This window comes from Mauremys mutica, chromosome 5, assembly GCF_020497125.1.
Source record: "Mauremys mutica isolate MM-2020 ecotype Southern chromosome 5, ASM2049712v1, whole genome shotgun sequence".
NCBI lineage: Eukaryota > Metazoa > Chordata > Testudines > Geoemydidae > Mauremys > Mauremys mutica.
In genome coordinates, this window is record NC_059076.1 from 78,316,345 (window position 1) to 78,336,797 (window position 20,453).

The following is a 20,453-nucleotide window of genomic DNA, read 5'->3' on the forward strand; positions in this document are numbered from 1 at the left end:
AAGATGACATTTTGATTACAAGGCACGGGATAATCCCATAAGAGACCCCAAACAACAATTCAAAATTGAATTCTTTAACCAGGTGCTAGATTGTGCAATACAGTCAGTTGAAGAAAGTTTCATGCAACTCAAGGAACACAGCAGTATATTTGGGATGTTGTATGATATTCCAAAACTCCTCACTATACCTGAAGAAGACCTACACCAGCAATGCAGGGCACTAGAGACAGTGTTGACACATGTGTGATATTGATGCGAGTGATTTAGGTGATGAACTGAAAGCCCTTTCAAGATACATTTCAGCAGGATCAACTTCAAAGGCTGTTCTGGAATATATGTGCACATATAAGATGACCCTCTTTCCAATTACTTTTGTTGCTCTGCGCATATATCTAACACTTTCTGTAACAGTTGCCAGTGGAGAACGCAGCTTCTCCAAGCTGAAGTTAATAAAAACACATCTACACTTCCACAATGACACAGGAGAGGCTGGTTGGCCCTGCAACCATCTCAATAGAGCATGAGCTGGCCCAGACTGTGGACCTTCAGGAAGCAGTTCAAATCTTTGCAGCCAAGACGACACGGAAAGCACCACTTTGATTATTCAAACAGATAAAAATGCCAGTGTTTACTATGCAGACAAGAAAAGTCACATTTGCTGTTCAGGCATTTGAAAGTTAAGTGTTGCTTAAAATTTTTGAACAAGGCATTTTAAGTTGTTAGTTCTCCTTTATTGGGGTAGGTAGCAGAGCAGTACCATGAGAGGAATAGGACAGGAAGAAGGCAGAATTGAGACCTTTCAAAGTTTTGGCCCAAGCAAGAGGGTATGGGGGCATCATTTGAGCTCCCTGCCTCAGGTGCCAAAATGTTGTGGGCCGGCCCTGCTGTTCCTGTTGCTGAGAGGCTGTTGTGAGCGTCAAGGGAATACTCTCTTACCATCCTACTACTCTGTACCTGGATGCTTGGGAAAAGAAAGGTATTTGCTATTTCACTCTATCCCTTTCCCCCCTTACACCGTTTTTTTTAGGTCCTCCTCTCTTCTGGATCATAAGTGCCTTTATTGCTGGTCAAATCAGCAGCAGAGTGAAACTGACAAGATTCTTATTAGTTGTAATAAAGACCCAGATCATTTCCACGCTGCTGATCAGAATGATACAGGCTGCTGTCGCTGGGTGGTGCATAGGGAAAGCAAAGCCATGATCCCATCTCTCGAGCCACCTCTTCTCATCCCCTTTTTGTCAGCTAGCATCCAAAAAAAGTGCTAGGAAGGAGCAAGGCCTACATCCCCCAGCCACTGCTGAATGGCCGGGGGTGGGTGGGTAGGTTTAGAAACTGCTTATCTTCCCACCTCCGTGCCCATTCAGGGGCAGCTACAACCTGGCTCTTCACGTTACTTTAAAATAAACGAAGATTTGGCTGCACAGTAACCAGATATAAACTGAGCTGTTCCAGCAAACACACAACCTTCTCATGGATAAATTAAGAAATTACCCTTCTTTCAGGAGAAACAATTCTCTTCAGATAGCTTTTACAAAAACTCTGCTTCCATAAACTTATTTCTTCTTTAAAACGGTTCCTGTCAAAAGGATTTTCTTTCTAGGCTTGGTTTTTTGTTTCTGCATTTTTTCCAAATGATGAATATTAAAATATTAAAAAGATATATTTAATATAAAAGTAATAGGATAATACTGCAAATAAAGTACTATAGAAATAATACTGCAAATGAACATCTAAACAAGGGGTCGGCAACCTCTGGCACGCAGCTCACCAAGGTAAGCACCCTGGCGGGCCGGGCCAGTTTGTTTACCTGCCGCATCGGCAGGTTTGGCCGACCATGGCTCCCACTGGCCGTGGCTCACCATCCCAGGCCACTGGGGACTGCGGGAAGCTTCATTCTGCCCTCAGAAATACAGGTGTTCATCATTGATTCTCCTGTGAAATGAGCTACTCAATATGCATTGCAATTATGTTTCAGAAGACATACATACCAAGACCTGGACAGAGCCACGAGCTGCAATCTTTACTCAAACAAGCTGTTGGACTAAGTTTTCCTTGAATAAGGGCATTGAATTGGACCTTCAAAACGTACCTTATAAAATGCATCCCTAATGCTGATCAGGTCATGCCTGACACAAAGCATAAGTTAAGATAAATTTAAAAAATAGCATAAACAAAGACAAGATACAGCTGACAAAAATAAAATCAAATCACAGTCATGAGGAAAATAAAGTTACCTCTACGTGCCTGAAGTAGCACTGGTTTGAGTCGGATGACTAGAGTCTGGACCAAGAAACCTGGATAGATCTTTTGAAGTGTCAAGATAAACAATAAAGCAGTTTACAAAAAGAAGTAGCATAGCATATTTTGCCACCAAATCTATATTTTTCCCCATAGATTAGAAACCCAGAGAAAGCTGGAGTAGGGCGAGCAGTTGAAATCCACACTGTCCACACTATTTTTAATCCTGACCATGCACTAGAAGTAGTTAAAGCTACTTTGCGTTATATATAAATTGGCAGCTCTTTAGGATAAGCTGTTATTAGGAAAGATCTGTCTCAGCTGGGATTAAAACTAGGACAAGAGAAAGGGAACTCAAGTTTTCCATTGCAAAAAGAGACTTGGGGGGTGGGGGGAAGAGAGAGAGAGAGAGAACGTCCTGTACTTTATCAATCTAATCCTGTCTGGGTAAAGAGATCATATTGCTACCTTTGAGTATGAACTTTAGAATTGGCAACAAGTGACAAACTGAATGTATTTATTCCACTCTAAGGATGAAGCTAAGAATTGTTGCGTAACTGTTGTGAAATTTTTTGTAAACATTTAAAGGGCAAAATTCATCTCAGAGCTGAGGGACTTGTATCGGTATATGGACAAATGCTGCCCTCGTTATACACAGGAGTAAGGTATGTACAGGCCCTTAGTGCCATACAGATAACCCTTCTTCCCAACCTGACCAATTCAGTAGTAAGTACGATTAGGCCAGAGTGGAAGGAGTGCAAAATAGTAAGCGGTACCTACATGGTTACATCCTGTGGATCTGAGGATGGCAGTGGGAAGCTCATGTGTCATGGGAGTGAGAAGTGGGAGAGGCAGGTGAGGGAGAGGACAGCTCAGGCTTCCACATATCCTTTTATAGATTCTTCCCTGTGAAAGCTCCACAGAGAACTATAGCAATGATGGGGTTACATCATGTGGAGCTGCCACACTGGAAAGAGGTTTAATCAGAGATAGGATAAGAGAACATTTCCCTGTGAGTGTATGTGGGGGACCCGGGAATAGTAAGAGAGAATATACCATCATCCCTCCCAAGTCAGACTTCTTCGAAGAAAGGGGAACGGTCTTATCACGCTTTTGGAACGGTCAACCAATATGGTGGTTGTTGTGGCTGCAGAGCCTTTTGTAAGAACTTTCATTCATGCATAAGGGGATATGTGTAAACAGAAGAAGACATGACCTAAGAGTTTCTAGGAGTGGTTACAATCAAAGGGAGCTAAATATTGATAGGTAAAAGCTAGGACTTAGTTACATGCTTCAAAACTGTGGATGGTTAAGGTGTATATGGTGCATATTAGGGTTGTCAAGTGATAAAAAACATTAATCGTGATTAATCATGTGATTAAAAATATTAATCGGGATTATCACACTTAAACAATAACAGAATACCATTTATATAAACATTTTGGATGTTTTCCACATTTTCAAATATATTTACTTCAATTACAACACAGAATACAAAGTGTACAGTGCTCACATTTATATAAAAAAAATATTTGCATTGAAAAAATAAAAAAAATAGTATTTTTCAGTTCACAATGCAAGTACTGTAGTGCACTCTCTTTATCATTAAAGTTCAACTTACAAATGTAGTGTTATGTACAAAAAATAACTACATTCAAAAATAAAACAAAGTAAAACTTTAGAGTCTACAAGTCCACTTAGTCCTACTTCTTGTTCAGCCAATCGCTCAGACAAACAAGTTTGTTTACATTTGTAGGAGATAATGCTGCCTGCTTCTTGTCTACAATGTCACCTGAAAGTGAGAACAAGTGTTCACATGGCACAGTTGTAGCCGGCATTGCAAGATATTGACATGTCAGATGCGCTAAAGATTCATATATCCGTTAATGCTTCAACCACCATTCCAGAGGACGTGTCCAAGCTGATGATGGGTTCTCTGCTCGATAATGATCCAAGCAGGAAACTACAGAACCCAAACCACCAAAAAATAAAATCAACCTTCTGCTTGTGACATCTGACTTAGATGATGAAAATGAACATGTGTTGGTCTGCACTGTACACTTTGTATTCTGTGTTGTAATTAAAATCAATACATTTGAAAATGTAGAAAAACATACAAAATATTTACTAAATTTCAAACGGTATTCTGTTCAACAGTGTGATTAAAACTGTAATTAATCGCGATTAATTTTTTTCAATTGCGATTTTTTTTTAGTTAATCGTGTGAGTTAACTGTGATTAATCGACAGCCATAGTACATATTCATTTTAACTTGCTACCAGCTAAATTCAAATTATGTCAGCCTACATCATATTTGCAGAAAGTATCTCAAGACCAGCATTACTAGATTTGGGGTGTTCTCATCATTGGCTGATTGCCAGAAACATACTGTATTATGACACTGCAAGAATGGACAGAGTTTTAAAAAGCCTTTTTAAACCTTTTCTTATACAAAGAAAAACACCCACATACTGATTTCACCACCTTCACAGAATCTAATGTTACCAAATATTATAGTGTAGTTTTATGTATATATGCTCATAGAACACAGTCATAGTGTTCTTGCTTTGAAATTGCAGTATTTCCTGTTCATTTCGCAGATAGAAATGGATTTGAATAGGTATAATTTTAAAGAAGAATTTGGTTCTCTATCCTTCTTGTGTGTATAGTATAGATTCACTGTACATTATGGATTCTTTTGCTATGTACTGAACAGGAGTAATTCCATAATAAAATTAAAATCACACAAGATCTTCCTGACAGGTGCTATTGTATTCCTTCCCCTAGGAAGCCAAAGTTTCAAGACATTTGATGCTAGTCAACTGTTTCCCCCTCTGCAAAGAAGAGGTCAATTGCTAAAGCTCACATTTGTTTACTTCACTCCTATGGGAAAAGGAATGCTTATAGTTCTTTGAAAAAGAAAATCTCTAGCAATATCTGCTGGATTCCATGAGTGCATGGTTGATGGAGAACAAGTCTGTATGTATCAATAGGTTTTGTTTCAGTGAATAGAGTTTACTGTAGGTTTCAGAGAATATCTGGGAATAATTTTGTCAGATAAAACTAAAAGCCATAAAATAACGAAAGCAGGTGTAACATACACAGAAGTCGGAAAACATTACAAAAACCGTTCTAGTAAAATCAAGTGCAAAGTTTTCAAAATTTGCTTTGATGAAAGTAACATTAATATACATGGGTCAAATTTTCCTCTCATTTACACCACTGCAACTCCAGTGGCTTCAATGAGGTTGCTCTAATGTAAAGAGAATCTGGTCTCATGGGATTTGCAATAAACTATTATTTTCTTAGGCCTTGTCTACACTGGCAAGTTTCTGTGCAGTAAAGCAGCTTTCTGCAGTGTAACTCCCAAGGTGTACACACTGCCAAGCCACTTAGTGCACAGAAACTGTGTAGTTGCAGGACAGTAAAAAAAACCCACCCCAACGAGAAGCATACAGCTTTCTGTGCCGGGGCTACAACGCTGTGGTGTCAGTGTAGACACTCTAGTCGATTACAGAGCTGCAACTGGCCTCTGGGAGGTGTCCCGTTCTCGCCTCTCTGGTCATCTGTTTGAACTCTACTGCCCTGCCCTCCGGTGACCAACCGTGAGCCCCACCCCTTAAATTCCTTGGGAATTTTGAAAGTCCCCTTCCTGTTTGCTCGGTGATGTGTGCAGTGCATCTTTCCAGGTGACCATGCCTGCTCCATGGACCAGGCGATCCCCCGCTTGGAGCAATGCCAAGCTGCTGGACCTCATCAGCATTTGGTGAGAGGAGGCTGTCCAGTCCCAGCTGTGCTCCAGCCATAGGAATTATGATACCTACAGACAGATTTCACGATGCATGACAGAAAGGGGCCATGACCGGGACACACTGCAGTACAGGGTTAAAGTGAAGGAGCTGCAGAATGCCTATCACAAGGCATGAGAGGCAAACTGCTGCTCTGGTGCTGCGCCCATGAGCTGGCGGTTCTACAAAGAGCTGGACGTGATACTCGGTGGTGACTCCACCTCCAGTGAGAATAGTCCACTGTGGATACTTCAGTGGCTCGCGTGCCAGTCGAGAGTGGACCGAGCCAGGAGGATGAAATCTTGGACGAGGATCTGGAGTGGGGATCCAGAGGCAGAGGCCAACTCAGAGGTCAGAGATGCATGCAGCCCAGAACTCTTCTCTATCCCAGAGGAGGCTAGCTAGACACAGCTGGCAGAGCTTGGCAAAGCACAAACAGGAGAAGAGGCCCCTGGTAAGTGGCTTTGATTTGGGAATCACTGAAGCGAGTTGTTGGAGGCAGGGGGTTGAAGAAAGTAGGCTTGTGTCTGTATGATGTACATACCACCACATGCCTAGTCTGAGCAGCAGAACAGGGTGTTGATCGACTCCCTCACTTCACAGGAATCTACCTCAGCAATCTCCATGAAACTCTCATGGAGATACTGGGCAATCTACTGCAGCAGGTTCTTTGGCAGAGCTGCTTTGTTTCTTGCCCCATTATGGGTAACTTTCCTGCACCACTCTGTCATCACGGGGCAGGAGGGGGGAAGGGAGAGGAGGGGCGACCATTGCTGCACATAGACAAGCCGCATAAGGGCCAGGGTGGAAGCGGCAGTATTGGAGAAGACCCTCTCTTGATTCCCTGCTCACCCTCAGCAGCGAGATATCTTCCATAATGAACACAGCCTGGGGAAAATGTGGGGACAGTAATGATTATAAGCCCCCACCCCACACACAGTGCTGGCTCTCCCCAAGAACCACGTGCCCAGTGTACAGTATGGTCCTGGAACACTGACTTCCCCTGCCCCTGCGGTTACTCACCATTTTGGGGGTCTCGTGGCTCATAGGTGCTTGCTTGGGCTCAGCCAGTTAGTGACAGGTATGTGAATAGTGGCTGTGTTTTAAATCACTGAATCAGTGGTCTGTGTGTTGCAAACAATACTGCTTCTGTAAAACGTTACATTTTGGCTTTACAGATATGACCTTAGGAGCCCAGCCTCCCTCTTTGTTATTGCCGGCTGAACAGCTGCACAGAATTAGAAAGCGGCCACGGAAAACTAAAGAGGACTTTCTGCATGATGTCATGATGCACTCTGCGGCCAAAAAACAAGAATTGAAGGAGTGACAGGACAGTGAGAAGAGGGACCAAAAGGAGAATGTGGCACGCCAGAACAAAGCCATGGAGAGGCTCTTAAACGTTTCCCATGCGCCCTCCAGACACCGCCAACAGACTCTTATCAACCTCCTGGCTCCAGGCTGTACCCGCTGCATTCCACTCCTGCCACATCACAGTCCAGCCCTGCAGACTCCCAGTACCCACTGCACTCAACACCTGGCCCTCTGCAGTTTAGCCCTGCTGAAGTACAGTACCCACTGCAATGTACTCCAAAGGACAAGGTTGCATATGATACCTGCATATACACAAACCTTTAACCATCCGGGGACCCCACCTCCTCCTCAGATGCTCTCTTCCCCCATCCCCCATGGTGCAGATGTGTTTTCTTGTTTGTCTCTCTCCTCCGGTTGTTGTTTTTAAATAAAATAATTGTTTTTGTTTGAACACAATCTTTATTCCATTAATTGAAAGCAAACAGAGCCCTGCAAAGCAACAGGCAATTTTCTTAAACCTTCACAGCACATCGTCTGCACCAATCACAATCACCGCCTGGCATTATAAGCACTGCACTCCCAAGCATAGCAACAAATATTAGTGGCTTTCAACTTCAAATTGCTGCCTCATGGCATCCCTGATCCTTATGGCCCCACGCTGCACCCCTCTAATAGCCCTGGTCTCCGGCTGTTCAAATTCAGCCTCTAGGCGCTGAGCCTCAGCGGTCCAGCCCTGAGTGAAGCTTTCACCCTTCCCTTCACAAATATTATGGAGCGTATAGCACGCGACGATAAGCATAGGAATATGGTCGTCGATCAGGTCCAGCCTCCCATATAGGCAGCGCCAGCAAGCCTTTAAACAGCCAAAAGCACACTCAACAGTCATTTTGCACTTGCTCATCCTGTTGTTGAACCGCTCCCTGCTGCTGTCATGGTTCCCCGTGTATGGCTTCATAAGCCACGGCATTAAGCAGTAGGCAGGGTCTCCCAGGATCAGAATGGGCATTTCGACTTCCCCTACAGTGATCTTCTGATCCAGGAAGAAAGTCCCTGCTTACAACTTCCTGAACAGGCCAGTGTTCCAAAAGATATGTGCGTCATGCACCTTTCCAGACCAGCCTGTGGTAATGTCCATGAAACACCCACAGTGATCCATAAGCACCTGGAGAATCATAGAGAAATACCCCCTTCTGATTAATGTACTCGGTGGGTAGGTGGTCTGGTGCCAGAATTGGAATATACATGCCATCTATCACCCCTCCGCAGTTAGGAAAGCCCATTTGTGCAAAGCCAACCACAATTTCACGCACATTGCTCAGAGTCATGTTCTTTCAGAGCAGGATGCGATTAATGGCCCGGCAGACTTCTGTCAACATGAGTCCAACAGTAAACTTTCCCACTCCAAACTGGTTAGCAACTGATCAGTAGCAGTCTGGGGTAGCCAGCTTTCACAGTGCAATTGCCACGTGCTTCTCCAATGACAGGGCAGCTCTCATTCTTGTGTCCTTGTGCCACAGGGCTGGGGCGAGCTCATCACACAGTCCCATGAATATCGCTTTCCACATCCAAAAGTTCTGCAGCCACTGCTAGTCATCCCAGATGTGCATGACGATGTGATCCCACCACACAGTGCTTGTTTCCAGAGCCCAAAAGCGGCATTCCACTATGGTCAGCCTCTCCATGAATGCCACAAACAATCTCGTGTCATAACTACTACGCGTGGCAAGATCAATGCTGAACTCCTCTTGCCTTTGTAGTTTAAGGAATAACTCCACTGCCACTCATGATGTGCTAGTGAGAGTGAGCAGCATATTGGTCAACAGTGCTGGATCCATTCCTGCAGAACGAAGAGGCAGAGTGTGCAGTACACAAACAGTTGAAAGGTGGTGCCAAATGTGGACGGAAACACAGGGATTGCTGGGATACGAAGCAATGCATCACAGGGCACTGGGACTGGACCCAGGAAGCCCTACAACCCCCTCCGCCTTCCTACAACGCATAGCAGCAGAAGAGGAAGAGATGCTCTGTAGGACAGCTGCCCAGAGTGCACCGCTCCGAATACCAACGCAAGTACCACAAGTGTGAATACGCTATTGCGAAGGCAGCTGACAGTGTGAACACACAACAGCGGTTTCCCTTCAGCGCTCTCTGAGCAGTGCTGTAATTGCCGGCGATGTAACTCTGCCAGTGTAGACATACTTTGAGCCCTGGTCTACACTACAAGTTTAGGTCGAATTTAGCAGCATTAGATCAATTTAACACTGCACCCGTCCATATGATGAAGCCATTTTTGTTGATTTAAAAGGCTCTTAAAATCGAATTCTGTACTGTTCCCTGACGACGGGATTAGCACTGAAATTGACCCTGCTGGGTCGAATTTGGGATAGTGTGGATGCAATTCGACAGTATTGGCCTCCGGGAGCTATCCCAGAGTGCTCCATTGTGACCGCTCTGGACAGCACTCTCAACTCAGATGCACTGGCAAGGTAGACTGGAAAAGCCCCGCAAACTTTTGAATTTCATTTCCTATTTAGCTAGCGTAGCACGCTGATCAGCACAGGTGACCATGGAGTCCCAGAATCGCAAAAGAACTCCAGCATGGACCGAATGGGAGGTACTACATCTCATCGCTGTATGGGGAGACGAATCCGTGCTATCAGAACTCCATTCCAAAAGACGAAATGCCGAAATATTTGAAAAAAAATCTCCAAGGGCATGAAGGACAGCGGTTATAACAGGGACCCGCAGCAGTGCTGCGTGAAACTTAAGGAGCTCAGGCAAGCCTACCAAAGAACCAGAGGTAAAAGGCCGCTCCGGGTCAGAGCCCCAGACATGCCACTTCTATGATGAGCTGCATGCCATTCTAGGGGGTGCACCTACATCTACCCCACTCCTGTGGTTCCCTCCTCCCTCACCCCTCCCAGGCTACCTTGGCAGTTATCCCCCTATTTGTATGATGAATTAATAAATAATGCATGAATTTGAAACAACAATGACTTTATTGCCTCTGCAAGCAGAGAACAAATGGGAGAGGTCTCAATTGGCTTACAGGGAAGTAGAGTGAACCAAGGGGGCGGGTTTTCATCAAGGAGAAACAAACAGAACTGTCACACAGTAGCCTGGCCAGTCATGAAACTGGTTTTCAAAGCTTCTCTGATGCACAGTGAGCCCTGTTGTGCTCTTCTAACCGCCCTGGTGTTGGGTTGTGCGTAATCAGCAGCCAGGCGATTTGCCTCAACCTCCCACCCTGCCATAAACGTCTCCCCCTTACTCTCACAGATATTGTGGAGCACACAGCAAGCAGCAATAACAATGGGAATATTGGTTTTGCTGAGCTCTAACCGAGTCAGTAAACTGCACCAGTGAGCTTTTAAATGTCCAAAGGCACATTCTAGCACCATTCTGCACTTGCTCAGCCTATAGTTGAACTGCTCCTTACTACTGTCCAGGCTTCATGAGCCATGGGAGCAAGGGGTAGGCTGGGGTAGGTGCACAGTGCTGCCAACTGGGAGAGCAGCCTGAGGCAGAAGCCTCCAGCTGGCATAATATTCCAGGCAGGATTGAATCTCTATCAGATGAAACTTAAAGAAGAGAATGACCTGAAGTCATTCCCGTTTTTGTCCAGGTGCTCCCGACCGACCTAACCAAGGTCAGCCAGGAGCATCCACGGGACAACGACAACAGTTAGCAGTCGTATTGCACCATCTGCCATCCACAAGGCAAGGCAAGGGGATGCTGCTGTGTAGCATTGCAGTACCGTGTCTGACAGCAGCACCCAGGAGACATACGGTGACAGTGAGCTGAGCGGGCTCCATCCTTGCCGTGGTATGTCGTCTGCACGGGTAACCCAGGAAAAAAGGTGAGAAGCGATTTTTTGCTGTTGCTTTCACAGGCGGGGGGGCTGACGACATGTACCCAGAACTACCCGCGACAACGTTTTTGCCCCATCAGGCATTGGGAGCTCAACCCAGAATTCCAATGGGCAGCGGAGACTGCAGGAACTGTGGGATAGCTACTCAGTGCAATGCTCTGAAAGTCAACGCTAGCCTCGATACTGTGGACGCACACTGCCGACTTCATGCGCTTAATGGGGACACACACAATCGACTGTATCAAATCAATTTCTAAAAAAATCGACATATTAAATCAACCTAATTCTGTAGTGTAGACATACCCCTAGAGTTCAGTTCTATCAATCCCTCTTTCTCTACAGTTTTAGATCATATTTTTCACCAAGAGACTTTTCTTTTTTTCTTTTTAAACTCTCTTTAGCACCACAGTGTGACACCTGTAGGCCAGGGCCACTTTTGAATATCAAGACTCTAAATTGTGGTCCCTGTGTTAGAAAGAAAATTATTTGATTATGAATTGAAAATATGTTTCCTGAGCCAGAGCCTGTGATTTTAATCCGAAGTACTTGAATCAGCTTGGAAAGTAGTAAGCGGTTCTGACTTCCCAGCAGCCTCCCACCACTTTTATTGATGCTTCAGGATCAATTCTGATGTAATCTGAAAGGGCTCTGAGCAATAGCTGTCCCTTTCTTGCTACCACTGCTCAGCAGCTCCCCTGTTGACAGCCTGCTGGATCACAGGGAGTGAGGAGCGGCGCACAGGCTGCTCCACTGTCTGCTTCTCTAAAGGACTGTGGTAGCCCCAGGAGGAGCAGGATAGGAGCAAAACTCGTTATGCCTTAACTTAGGGGAGCACTTAGCAAAGAATGGTGTGCCTTCCCCACACAGCCCCACAAGAGGGAAAGTGGAGAAACTAAGAACCAACCACCAGTTACAGTTCCCTGATTTTCTGCCACTAGAGCAGTCTAGTGGCTGTTCTAGCTTATCCCAGCTGGCAATGGTTCCCAAGGGACCATGAGTCAGCTGTGGTTTATTTGAAGCATAACATGCCTCAGTCACTCCCCCTATGCCAGGGCTGTGGAGAGGGAAGCACAGAGGCTAGTTACACTAGCTGTACACCTTCCGGGGGGTGGAGGGGGGGGAATCTGTAGCAGAGGACTTGCAGGTTAATTCTGTTTTTGTGATGCTAAGAGAATCTGTCTCAAAAGTACAGTCCCCTCAGGCTGAAAAGGTTGGACACTATTGCTCTAGCTTATCAGTGTCTACTTGCTGCACCACATGTGCTTGAGGCAGCAATATATGAAAAATGACTTATTTATCTATAACTGACATTCAGTTAACTGCAAATGTCTAGGACAAGTTCCAACTTTCACTGTCATCTACACTGAAAACAGTATAGACCTCTGTATACTTTTATATCAATGGGAACAAAACTATCATAGTAAAAGTTTTAGAAAAAGACAGTGTAGTTATATGTGCTCATCTCAACTTCCTATGTAATAGTAAAGGATATGTAATGTAAAGTTAAAATGATTTCAGTTAACCCACACAAATCATAGAATCATAGGACTGGAAAGGATCTTGAGAGGTCATCTAGTCCAGTCCCCTGCACTCATGGCAGGACTAAGTATTACCTATGAAGACAAGAGGCAGTCATTTTCCATGAGTTGAGAAAGTTCAAGTAAATAACGTATATGATGACAACATAATTATTTCAAGGAAAATATGATTATGTACAGTTTATTTATCTAATCTTTTTTAATTCCTTCAGATTCACTGAAACCTTCTCTCATCTCACAGGGAGAAACAGTTAATGGGGACCCAATTCTGCAGACTTTCCTCACCAGAGTAGTCCAACTGAAATGAACACGATTACTCATGAGTAAGAGCATCTAAGGTGCCTAAAACTTGCCAGATTAAACCCTAAAGATGAGGCACAAACACAGCATCTATCCCTATACCCCTCACCTCTAGTCAGATACAAAAATCTTTGCTGTTAATATGATCAACCTGACACCTGCTTTCCTACCCGCTTCCCATTTCTGATTCTTTCTTCCTTCAGTTTCCTCATTGTTCCAAGTTTTCCACTAAGCCCTGGTACTTTTGCAAACTGCGGCACAATGGTGACTATTTAAGATTCTGAAATCACTTTAAAACTTGTAAGAAACAGAATGGATAACCTATAACATGGGCATGTATACATACAGCAATATTCAACTTTCAGGAGTATTTCTTCACTCTTCTACCAGATGTATGTTGCTCCTGCACTTTTAGAAACCAACATGCTTATTTCAGCATTATCAATGTAACTATGATACAGTACTTTCATGGGTTTATAACTCAGTCATCAATTCAACTCTGAGCTAATAACTGGTTTATACCATTTAACTAGGAAGGATTGCATTTCCCCTGTATCAAAAAGTTTTAGAAATAGCATTAGTGATAAAACCAGTTGATTGATTTTGTGTTCATATTACTTGGATTTAAATTACTTGGATTTAAAAATATTTGACAAGCATTTAGCTCATAATAGAGTTTGACTAATTTTTAGCATTTAAAATTAAAAGAATATAAATTTCTAAATTCCAAGGGGTTATAAAACGTCCAGACTTCGTTAAAGTGGTACAGCATGCACAGTAACTTCTTTCATACAGAATTTTAGTGTATATTTAGAAATGCAAAACAAAGAATGCATGCAATACATGGAGTCTACAGCTTGAACATAATATTAGTAAGTAACTAATATGCATTATAAACCAAATATACATAACCATCTTTTTTCTGTGTCAACACTGTAACATGTTTTATAAGCCTGATATGACCTTTTATGAAACCTGTATAAACAGTATTAGACTATATGTTCAATAAAGCTAATTGTGTCAAACAGATCAAAAACAACAACCAACTTCAAAGTGAAGGTATATATTCTGTATGTTAAATATATTTTGGTCTAGTTTTCCACACTGGAATGAATTAAAAATATGTCCTTTTTCTGCATGGACAGAATGCTGGGAGCTAGCTGCACAAGATATAATGCTAGTTCCAAGGTACTTACATTCTAAATTAAGGATCTGAAGATACTAATACAAATGAATACAAATGTAAGATCTTCTGCAGGGGAAACCAAGAATTTCTCTGAAATTGTAACTGTATGTCCGGGCAGCCCTTTCATATGTAAGGGTCAAGTTACACCCTCGCAAACCATGTTGTCCTTCAGTAAATCATTACAGATTTCAGAAACTCCAAAACAGACCTCCAGAAGATAGAAACAATATGAGGTTTTGTTATTATTCCTATGTATTTGCCTCCCATCATATCATTCCCAAACACACCAGCTTCTCGAAATGCACCCCAAAAACTTAGATCCAAATCGGAAAGTTTCAAGAATCCACACGCATCCACTCCAAGGACACAAACCCACATGGCACCCTGCAGCTTTGCCCTTGACGAAAAAACTTCAAATATATCAGTGAGCCACCTCACTGCCAACACCAAGCCAATTGCATAACAGAAGATTTTGGTTTGCTAGTGACTGAACTAGATTGTCAATTCCTTGGGGGCAAGAAGTGGGGATACTTCTCCGTTATACAGCACTGAGAACACTGTACAACCCATATACAAGAGCAACAATAAAAAGGGTGATCGCTACATTCACTTATTACGTGAGCTGAGTCTCTGGGTTTAATTCTTAATATCAGGTGTCTCCATTTATTTTAAAGAGATTTGTATCACCTGCAACAATCCACCAATTTGTAAAGTTCAAAGCCTCCCCCGCCCCAAAAAGCCTAGTGAAGAACCACAACATTAGAAGATTTCCCTCAAATATTTTCCCCTCCCGTGAAAGGACTTGCAAACAAAGTGATCCAGGAGTCACATGCCTCAGAAAGGGGTGTCCCATCTGCGGCAAGGGCATAGAAGTTGCACCTACCTTTGCTTCCCCCAAATTGGGCTCCTCCTCGTAGTAGCCCTGCCCGGATTCATAGGCAGCGGCGGTGGCCGGCTCCCTGGGTCCCAGCAGCAGAGCAGCAGCAGCCAGATAGCAAACCAGAGAGAATAATCCCAGCAAGTGCATTGTGCAAGGATGGCAGGGTGGGTGCGTGGCGGGGCGGGGGGAGCTTGAGGAGTGTACGGGGAATCGTGAGGCTCCTTGGCTTTGTTGGTTGCCTCCCCCCAATATCCAAGGCGGCAGAATCCCTGGGATGGAGAAGATGCAGCAGCACCAGCTGCCTGCAAGGGAGCTCGCAACGTGCCCGGACGCTTTGCAATTGCTCACCGAAGTTAGCTGGAGTTTGCCAGGTGAAAAGCCAGCAGGAAACCGGACATCCGAGCCGGGCTCGCTCGGGAGCAGGGAGGTGAGGCAGCTGCTCACACCAACGGGGCTTCCTCCTGCTGCAGCAGCAGCCCCCTGCCTGCGCACACGCAGCGCAGCCCCATGGACTAGGCGAAGCCGGCGCCGGGGGACAGAGCCGCTCTACTCAGTCTCCTGCCTTGGCTCGCAGGACGCCTGTCAGCGGCCGCGGGGTCCGGGGTGCAGGAGCCTCCCCAACGCGTGGAGCTGAGCGGCACAGCGGCCGCAGGGGGCGGACATGGCTCAGGCGCCCTCTGCCTGTGCCTCTGAGGCTGAGCGACTGGCTGGCGGCGGGAGGGCGGGGAGGAAAGGGTGTGAGCCCCCCCCGCTCCTGCGCTTCCCACAAGCAGCCACTCGCCGTGCAACGCCTTTCCCGGGGCTGAGGAAATGTGAGACGGGAGACGCGCGCCTGCTCCGGGCAAGCCGGCAAGATGGGGCCACACGCTGCGCCGGCCTCTCCCTCGAGCCGGGACCTGCCTCCCGCGGCTGGCAGCGTCGCACCTTTCTTACCCCCCTCCGATTTGCAGCCCTGAAAGGTGCAAGGAGGCTGCAGACCAAGCCAACTGCATGGGGGCAACTGGTGCTAAGTCTCAAACTGATGCCAGGTGCTAAGCCCCGTGCCAGGATCTCAAAGCGCTTTGCAAACACCTATTAAACAGCCCGCACTATTGTAGCCTCAACTCTGCACTCCCTTTCTTCATAGGCCAAAGTACCACTGGCTGCAGGACCAAACTCTTAGGAAGTTTATGTATTGTATTTTATTCAGCCTTCAGCAGCAGTCATGTTAGTGCATAGAGTTGCTTACATCACAAATGGACAAATCGAAGGCCTTAGGCAAAATTCCCATTGACTTCAGATCCATTATTAGAAAGGAGTCACTGGGCATATTTGCCTAACTAAGATGGGGAGGATTGAGGGCGCTGTTTGTTTTTCTTTTCTTTTCTTTTTTTTTTAACCGATGGCCCAAGCAAGATTTTGCCACCTTGAGAAGAGGCACTCATCAATATCTTTCTTCTGTGCTGTGCTTCTTCAAATAGAATTGGAGCAATCCTCAAACCAGGGCTGGCTTTAGGAGGTGCAGGGCCCAATTCGAACAGTTTCGATGGGGCCCCAGCAGGGATGATTTAAAAAAAAAAAACATTAAAAAAACACGTGGGGCTTGTACTCACCGGTCGGTGCTCCAAGTCATTGGCGGCACTTCGGCGGCGGGTCCTTCACTCACTCCAGGTCTTCAGCGGCACTGAAGGACCCATCGCCGAAGTGCCGCCAAAGACCCAGAGCAAGTGAAGGACCCGCAGCCGAAGTGCCGCTGAAGACCCGGAGCGCTGCCAGGTGAGTTAAAAATTAAAAAGGCTCCTCTAGCCAGGGAAGGGATTCTCACTGGGTGCGGGGCCCGATTCGGGGGAATTGGTGGAATAGGCCTAAAGCCGGCCCTGCCTCAAACTGAAGCTGCCCAATCGGAAGTATATTGGTACTGTATTTCACTGAAGCTGTGGTTAAAAAATAATGCCTTTTTAAAACCACACATTTCTAATGAAAGTAAGGTGATACATACTTTGCTTAAGTCTTGGGTGTGTGAAAGGAAAGGGTTGTATTCCTTACATACTACTTTTCCCTTGATGTCAACAGTGCTATTGAAGAGCTACTGACATATGAAAACTTTTGAAAATAAGTGAAAGGAATATGTTTATGTAAATATAATCCATCTGTAGGTAAAGGATTTTCTAGTAGTGTTCTAGCATCCTTTGTTAATAAAAGCAAATGCCCTCCTCCCTCCCCCCATGCTGTACCTTAAACTTGAGCTTTAATAATTGGAAAGAGCTGAAATTTACACAGTTAAAAATTCCAGAGTTCCAAATCATAACTTATGTGGGAACAGACCAGGCCTTCCATAGTTACCATAATTTTACTTTGTTGACATATATTTAGATCCAGCTATTCCAGTCTCTGAGTCTCAGGCAAGGACCAACTCTTAATTCCCTAAAACTAAGTCAGGACACAACACAACCCATGTTATTCTAAGTTCCCAGCTTTAGAATTTTCCCAGCTCCTTTTACAGACTCATTCTCTGTCTGTACTTTGACTTTGCAATCAGGACTCCAATCCTCCAAAGACATACACTTGAGCTTAACTTAATGCATGTGAGTAGTACAATTGAGTTAAATGGGATGACTCCAGAGTGTAAAGTTAATCACAGGCTTAACTCTTCTAGATAGAGGCCAAAATTCCTAGACCTTGCAGAATCCACCAGTTCTAAATCTTACATGTCTTCTCATCCCCAACTGTAGATGCTTTGTATCAGTGGTTCTCAAACTTTTGTACTGATGACCCCTTTCACACAGCAAGCCTCTGAGTGTGACCCCCCCCTTAAATATATTAAAAAGTGTTTTTCATTTATAACACCATTATAAATGCTGGATGCAAAGTGGGGTTTGGGGTGGAGGCTGACATCTCGCGACTCCACATGTAATAACCTTGTGACCCCCTGAGGGGTCCCAACCCCCAGTTTGAGAACCCCTGCTTTGTATCCTCTCTATGCAGATAATGAGATATGCCACTGGTGATTTGGACTGGCTGCTAAACCGTTCTTTCTCAACACCTTTTTTCAATTCACGCTGTATTTTTTTCAGCTGAACTAGAGACCGTTTTCTGTTATTTGTAAGTTAACATACAAACTTTTAAACAGCTAAATTAATAAAAGCAGCAAAGAATCCTGTGGCACCTTATAGACTAACAGACGTTTTGCAGCATGAGCTTTCGTGGGTGAATACCCACTTCTTCGGATGCATATATTTATATTCTTTTGCATCCGAAGAAGTGGGTATTCACCCACGAAAGCTCATGCTGCAAAATGTCTGTTAGTCTATAAGGTGCCACAGGATTCTTTGCTGCTTCTACAGAACCAGACTAACACGGCTACCCCTCTGATACTAAATTAATAAGAAAATCATAAAATCCTTTTTCGCTAGCAATTATATACAGTATTATGTACAATCATATATTATGCTATAGCATGAATAAAATAACCAAAAACCATTAAAAAGTTACATTTTCAGCAAACCCAAGGAAATCTTTTCATCTAATCATCTGAGAAGGACGCATTACAACCAAGTATCCAGAGATTTCAGAGTAACTGATCGATATTTGGTTTACTTTGAGCTGGTCAAGAAAGTCAAACTTGGATCTTGGCTATGGGCTTTTTGCCCAAACCTGGCAACAGATATTGATGTCTAGTAAACAACAGAATAACCCTGATTTTCCCTGGCATTAAATCTGCCGTGAAAACTCACAAAATCTGAAAATATAGAATTGCTTATTTTGAATTTTTTTTGTTGCTATTGAGTACTTAAAAGTATTTACCCCTCCTCACACCCTCAACCAAACAAAAAAATGTTATACCATTAGTAAGATATCTACATCATAAGTAAGGATGAATTTCACTCCTATGGAGTGAACCAGTGCAAGGCCAGTAGCTGACTTAAGGACTTCAGTGGGACTTAATAGCGCATAGGCCTTGTACTGGCCTTCCATACAGAAGTGAGTTTCATATAATATATAATAAGATATAAGTGAAGGCATACATGGCCATTTTTCAGTCTGCCCACCACTACTTTGTAGCTGCAATACTAACTATGATTAGCAAACAAACAGAATCTTATATGAACCAATTTCAAGCAATTTTCTCAATGTATTGTTTTAAGAAGTGTTAAAAAAATCCAAATGTCAACCATCTTGGTGTTTTAATACACCAGGTACATCTGTCAAGCACATTCCCTTACTGTGTCTAGACATACCTGATATGTCCACGTTCCATCTGAATGAATGGAGATAGAAAACAGTTGTGGAAACATATGCACATTTCAGAAGCAGGATACCTCAATGATAGGAAATGTCATATGGGAACTGCAATAAGGAAACATGAGCTGAAAGGGTGGGATTTGAGGAAGTCTATCTACAGCAGTAGCAGTAAAGTCAGTAGCTTGTTATTATAACTTGGTTTTATGCTTGTGGTTGTGGAACTTATAGAATTAAGAATCTTATGTGGTCAAATTTTCTTTTGTGATTTTCATTTTTCCTTGTGTTTAAGTCTCAACTAGTCACTGAGTTTTTGTTTAGATTCAAAATTAAATTGCATTCTGTCTCTAAATAGACTCACATATTTTATAAACTGAGGTATTTCCAAGAGATAAAAAAGACAAGTAATGCTGTTTTGCTTTTGTTCTAACACACAAGATCTTTATTTCTCACTAGCAAGTTTAATTTAGTTTATATATAATGTAAGGCTCAACAAAAAACAGACAGCCCAATTCCTGAGCTCTGCAAATCAAAAGAACCTTGGGGTGTTTTTTTGGAGTTGTTCCAAAAGGTGAAAGTGTTGTTGTAAGACTCACTTCTCCTCCCCCACCCTCCAACCACTCTTTTTCTTTGTGTCTATGCAAAGGATTTTTTTAAAAAAATCTGGATGTTAGCCAAGATTTTCATAAGTCATTAGTGATTTTGAGTGCCTCCTTTCTCAGAGGCCCATCTTGAGATGCCTCAAAGAAGCCTGATTTTCAGAAAGTGCTGAGCATTCAACTTCTGGGGGGAAAAAAAGACCTTTTTAAAAGGCACCTTAAGTTGGGCACCCAAAAATCAAGACACTGAAAATTACTTGTCGTTTCACAGTATCTGTCCCTTTGTGTTTGAATGCCCCAAAGTGGGCAAAGAAGCACAGAGAAACATGACATTCTTTCCTTTCATGTTTCTCTGTGCTTCTTTGCAACTTTGAGAAACGTGCCTATTACACAGGGGAAAATACCTGAGATGCTGTCACAACAGCAAAGTTAAAGGTGAAATCTGATGTTCAGTCTGGACTTCTTTGTTCCCCCATTATCTCTTTTGTGTATTTTATAGAAAGGAAGTATTTAAACGTACCACA

The 20,453-nt window shown here is 43.8% G+C and overlaps 1 protein-coding gene across 3 annotated transcripts in view; it reads right to left on the reverse strand.

Annotated features, from left to right (window-relative positions):
• The window catches only part of VEGFC (vascular endothelial growth factor C), a 187,202-nt gene that overhangs the window by 116,689 nt on the left and 50,060 nt on the right, over positions 1–20,453 (reverse strand). Inside the window, exon 1 of one of the 3 annotated variants that reach the window (XM_045019470.1) lies at positions 15,116–15,936. The exons of 1 other annotated variant lie outside the window; for it this stretch is intronic. In XM_045019470.1, coding sequence (XP_044875405.1) covers positions 15,116–15,259 — 144 coding nt within the window. In that variant the 5' untranslated portion in view covers positions 15,260–15,936. Of the gene's footprint in view, positions 1–14,519; positions 14,601–15,115; positions 15,937–20,453 lie in introns of those variants that run through there. One more of the 3 variants, XM_045019473.1, reaches the window with a different exon arrangement.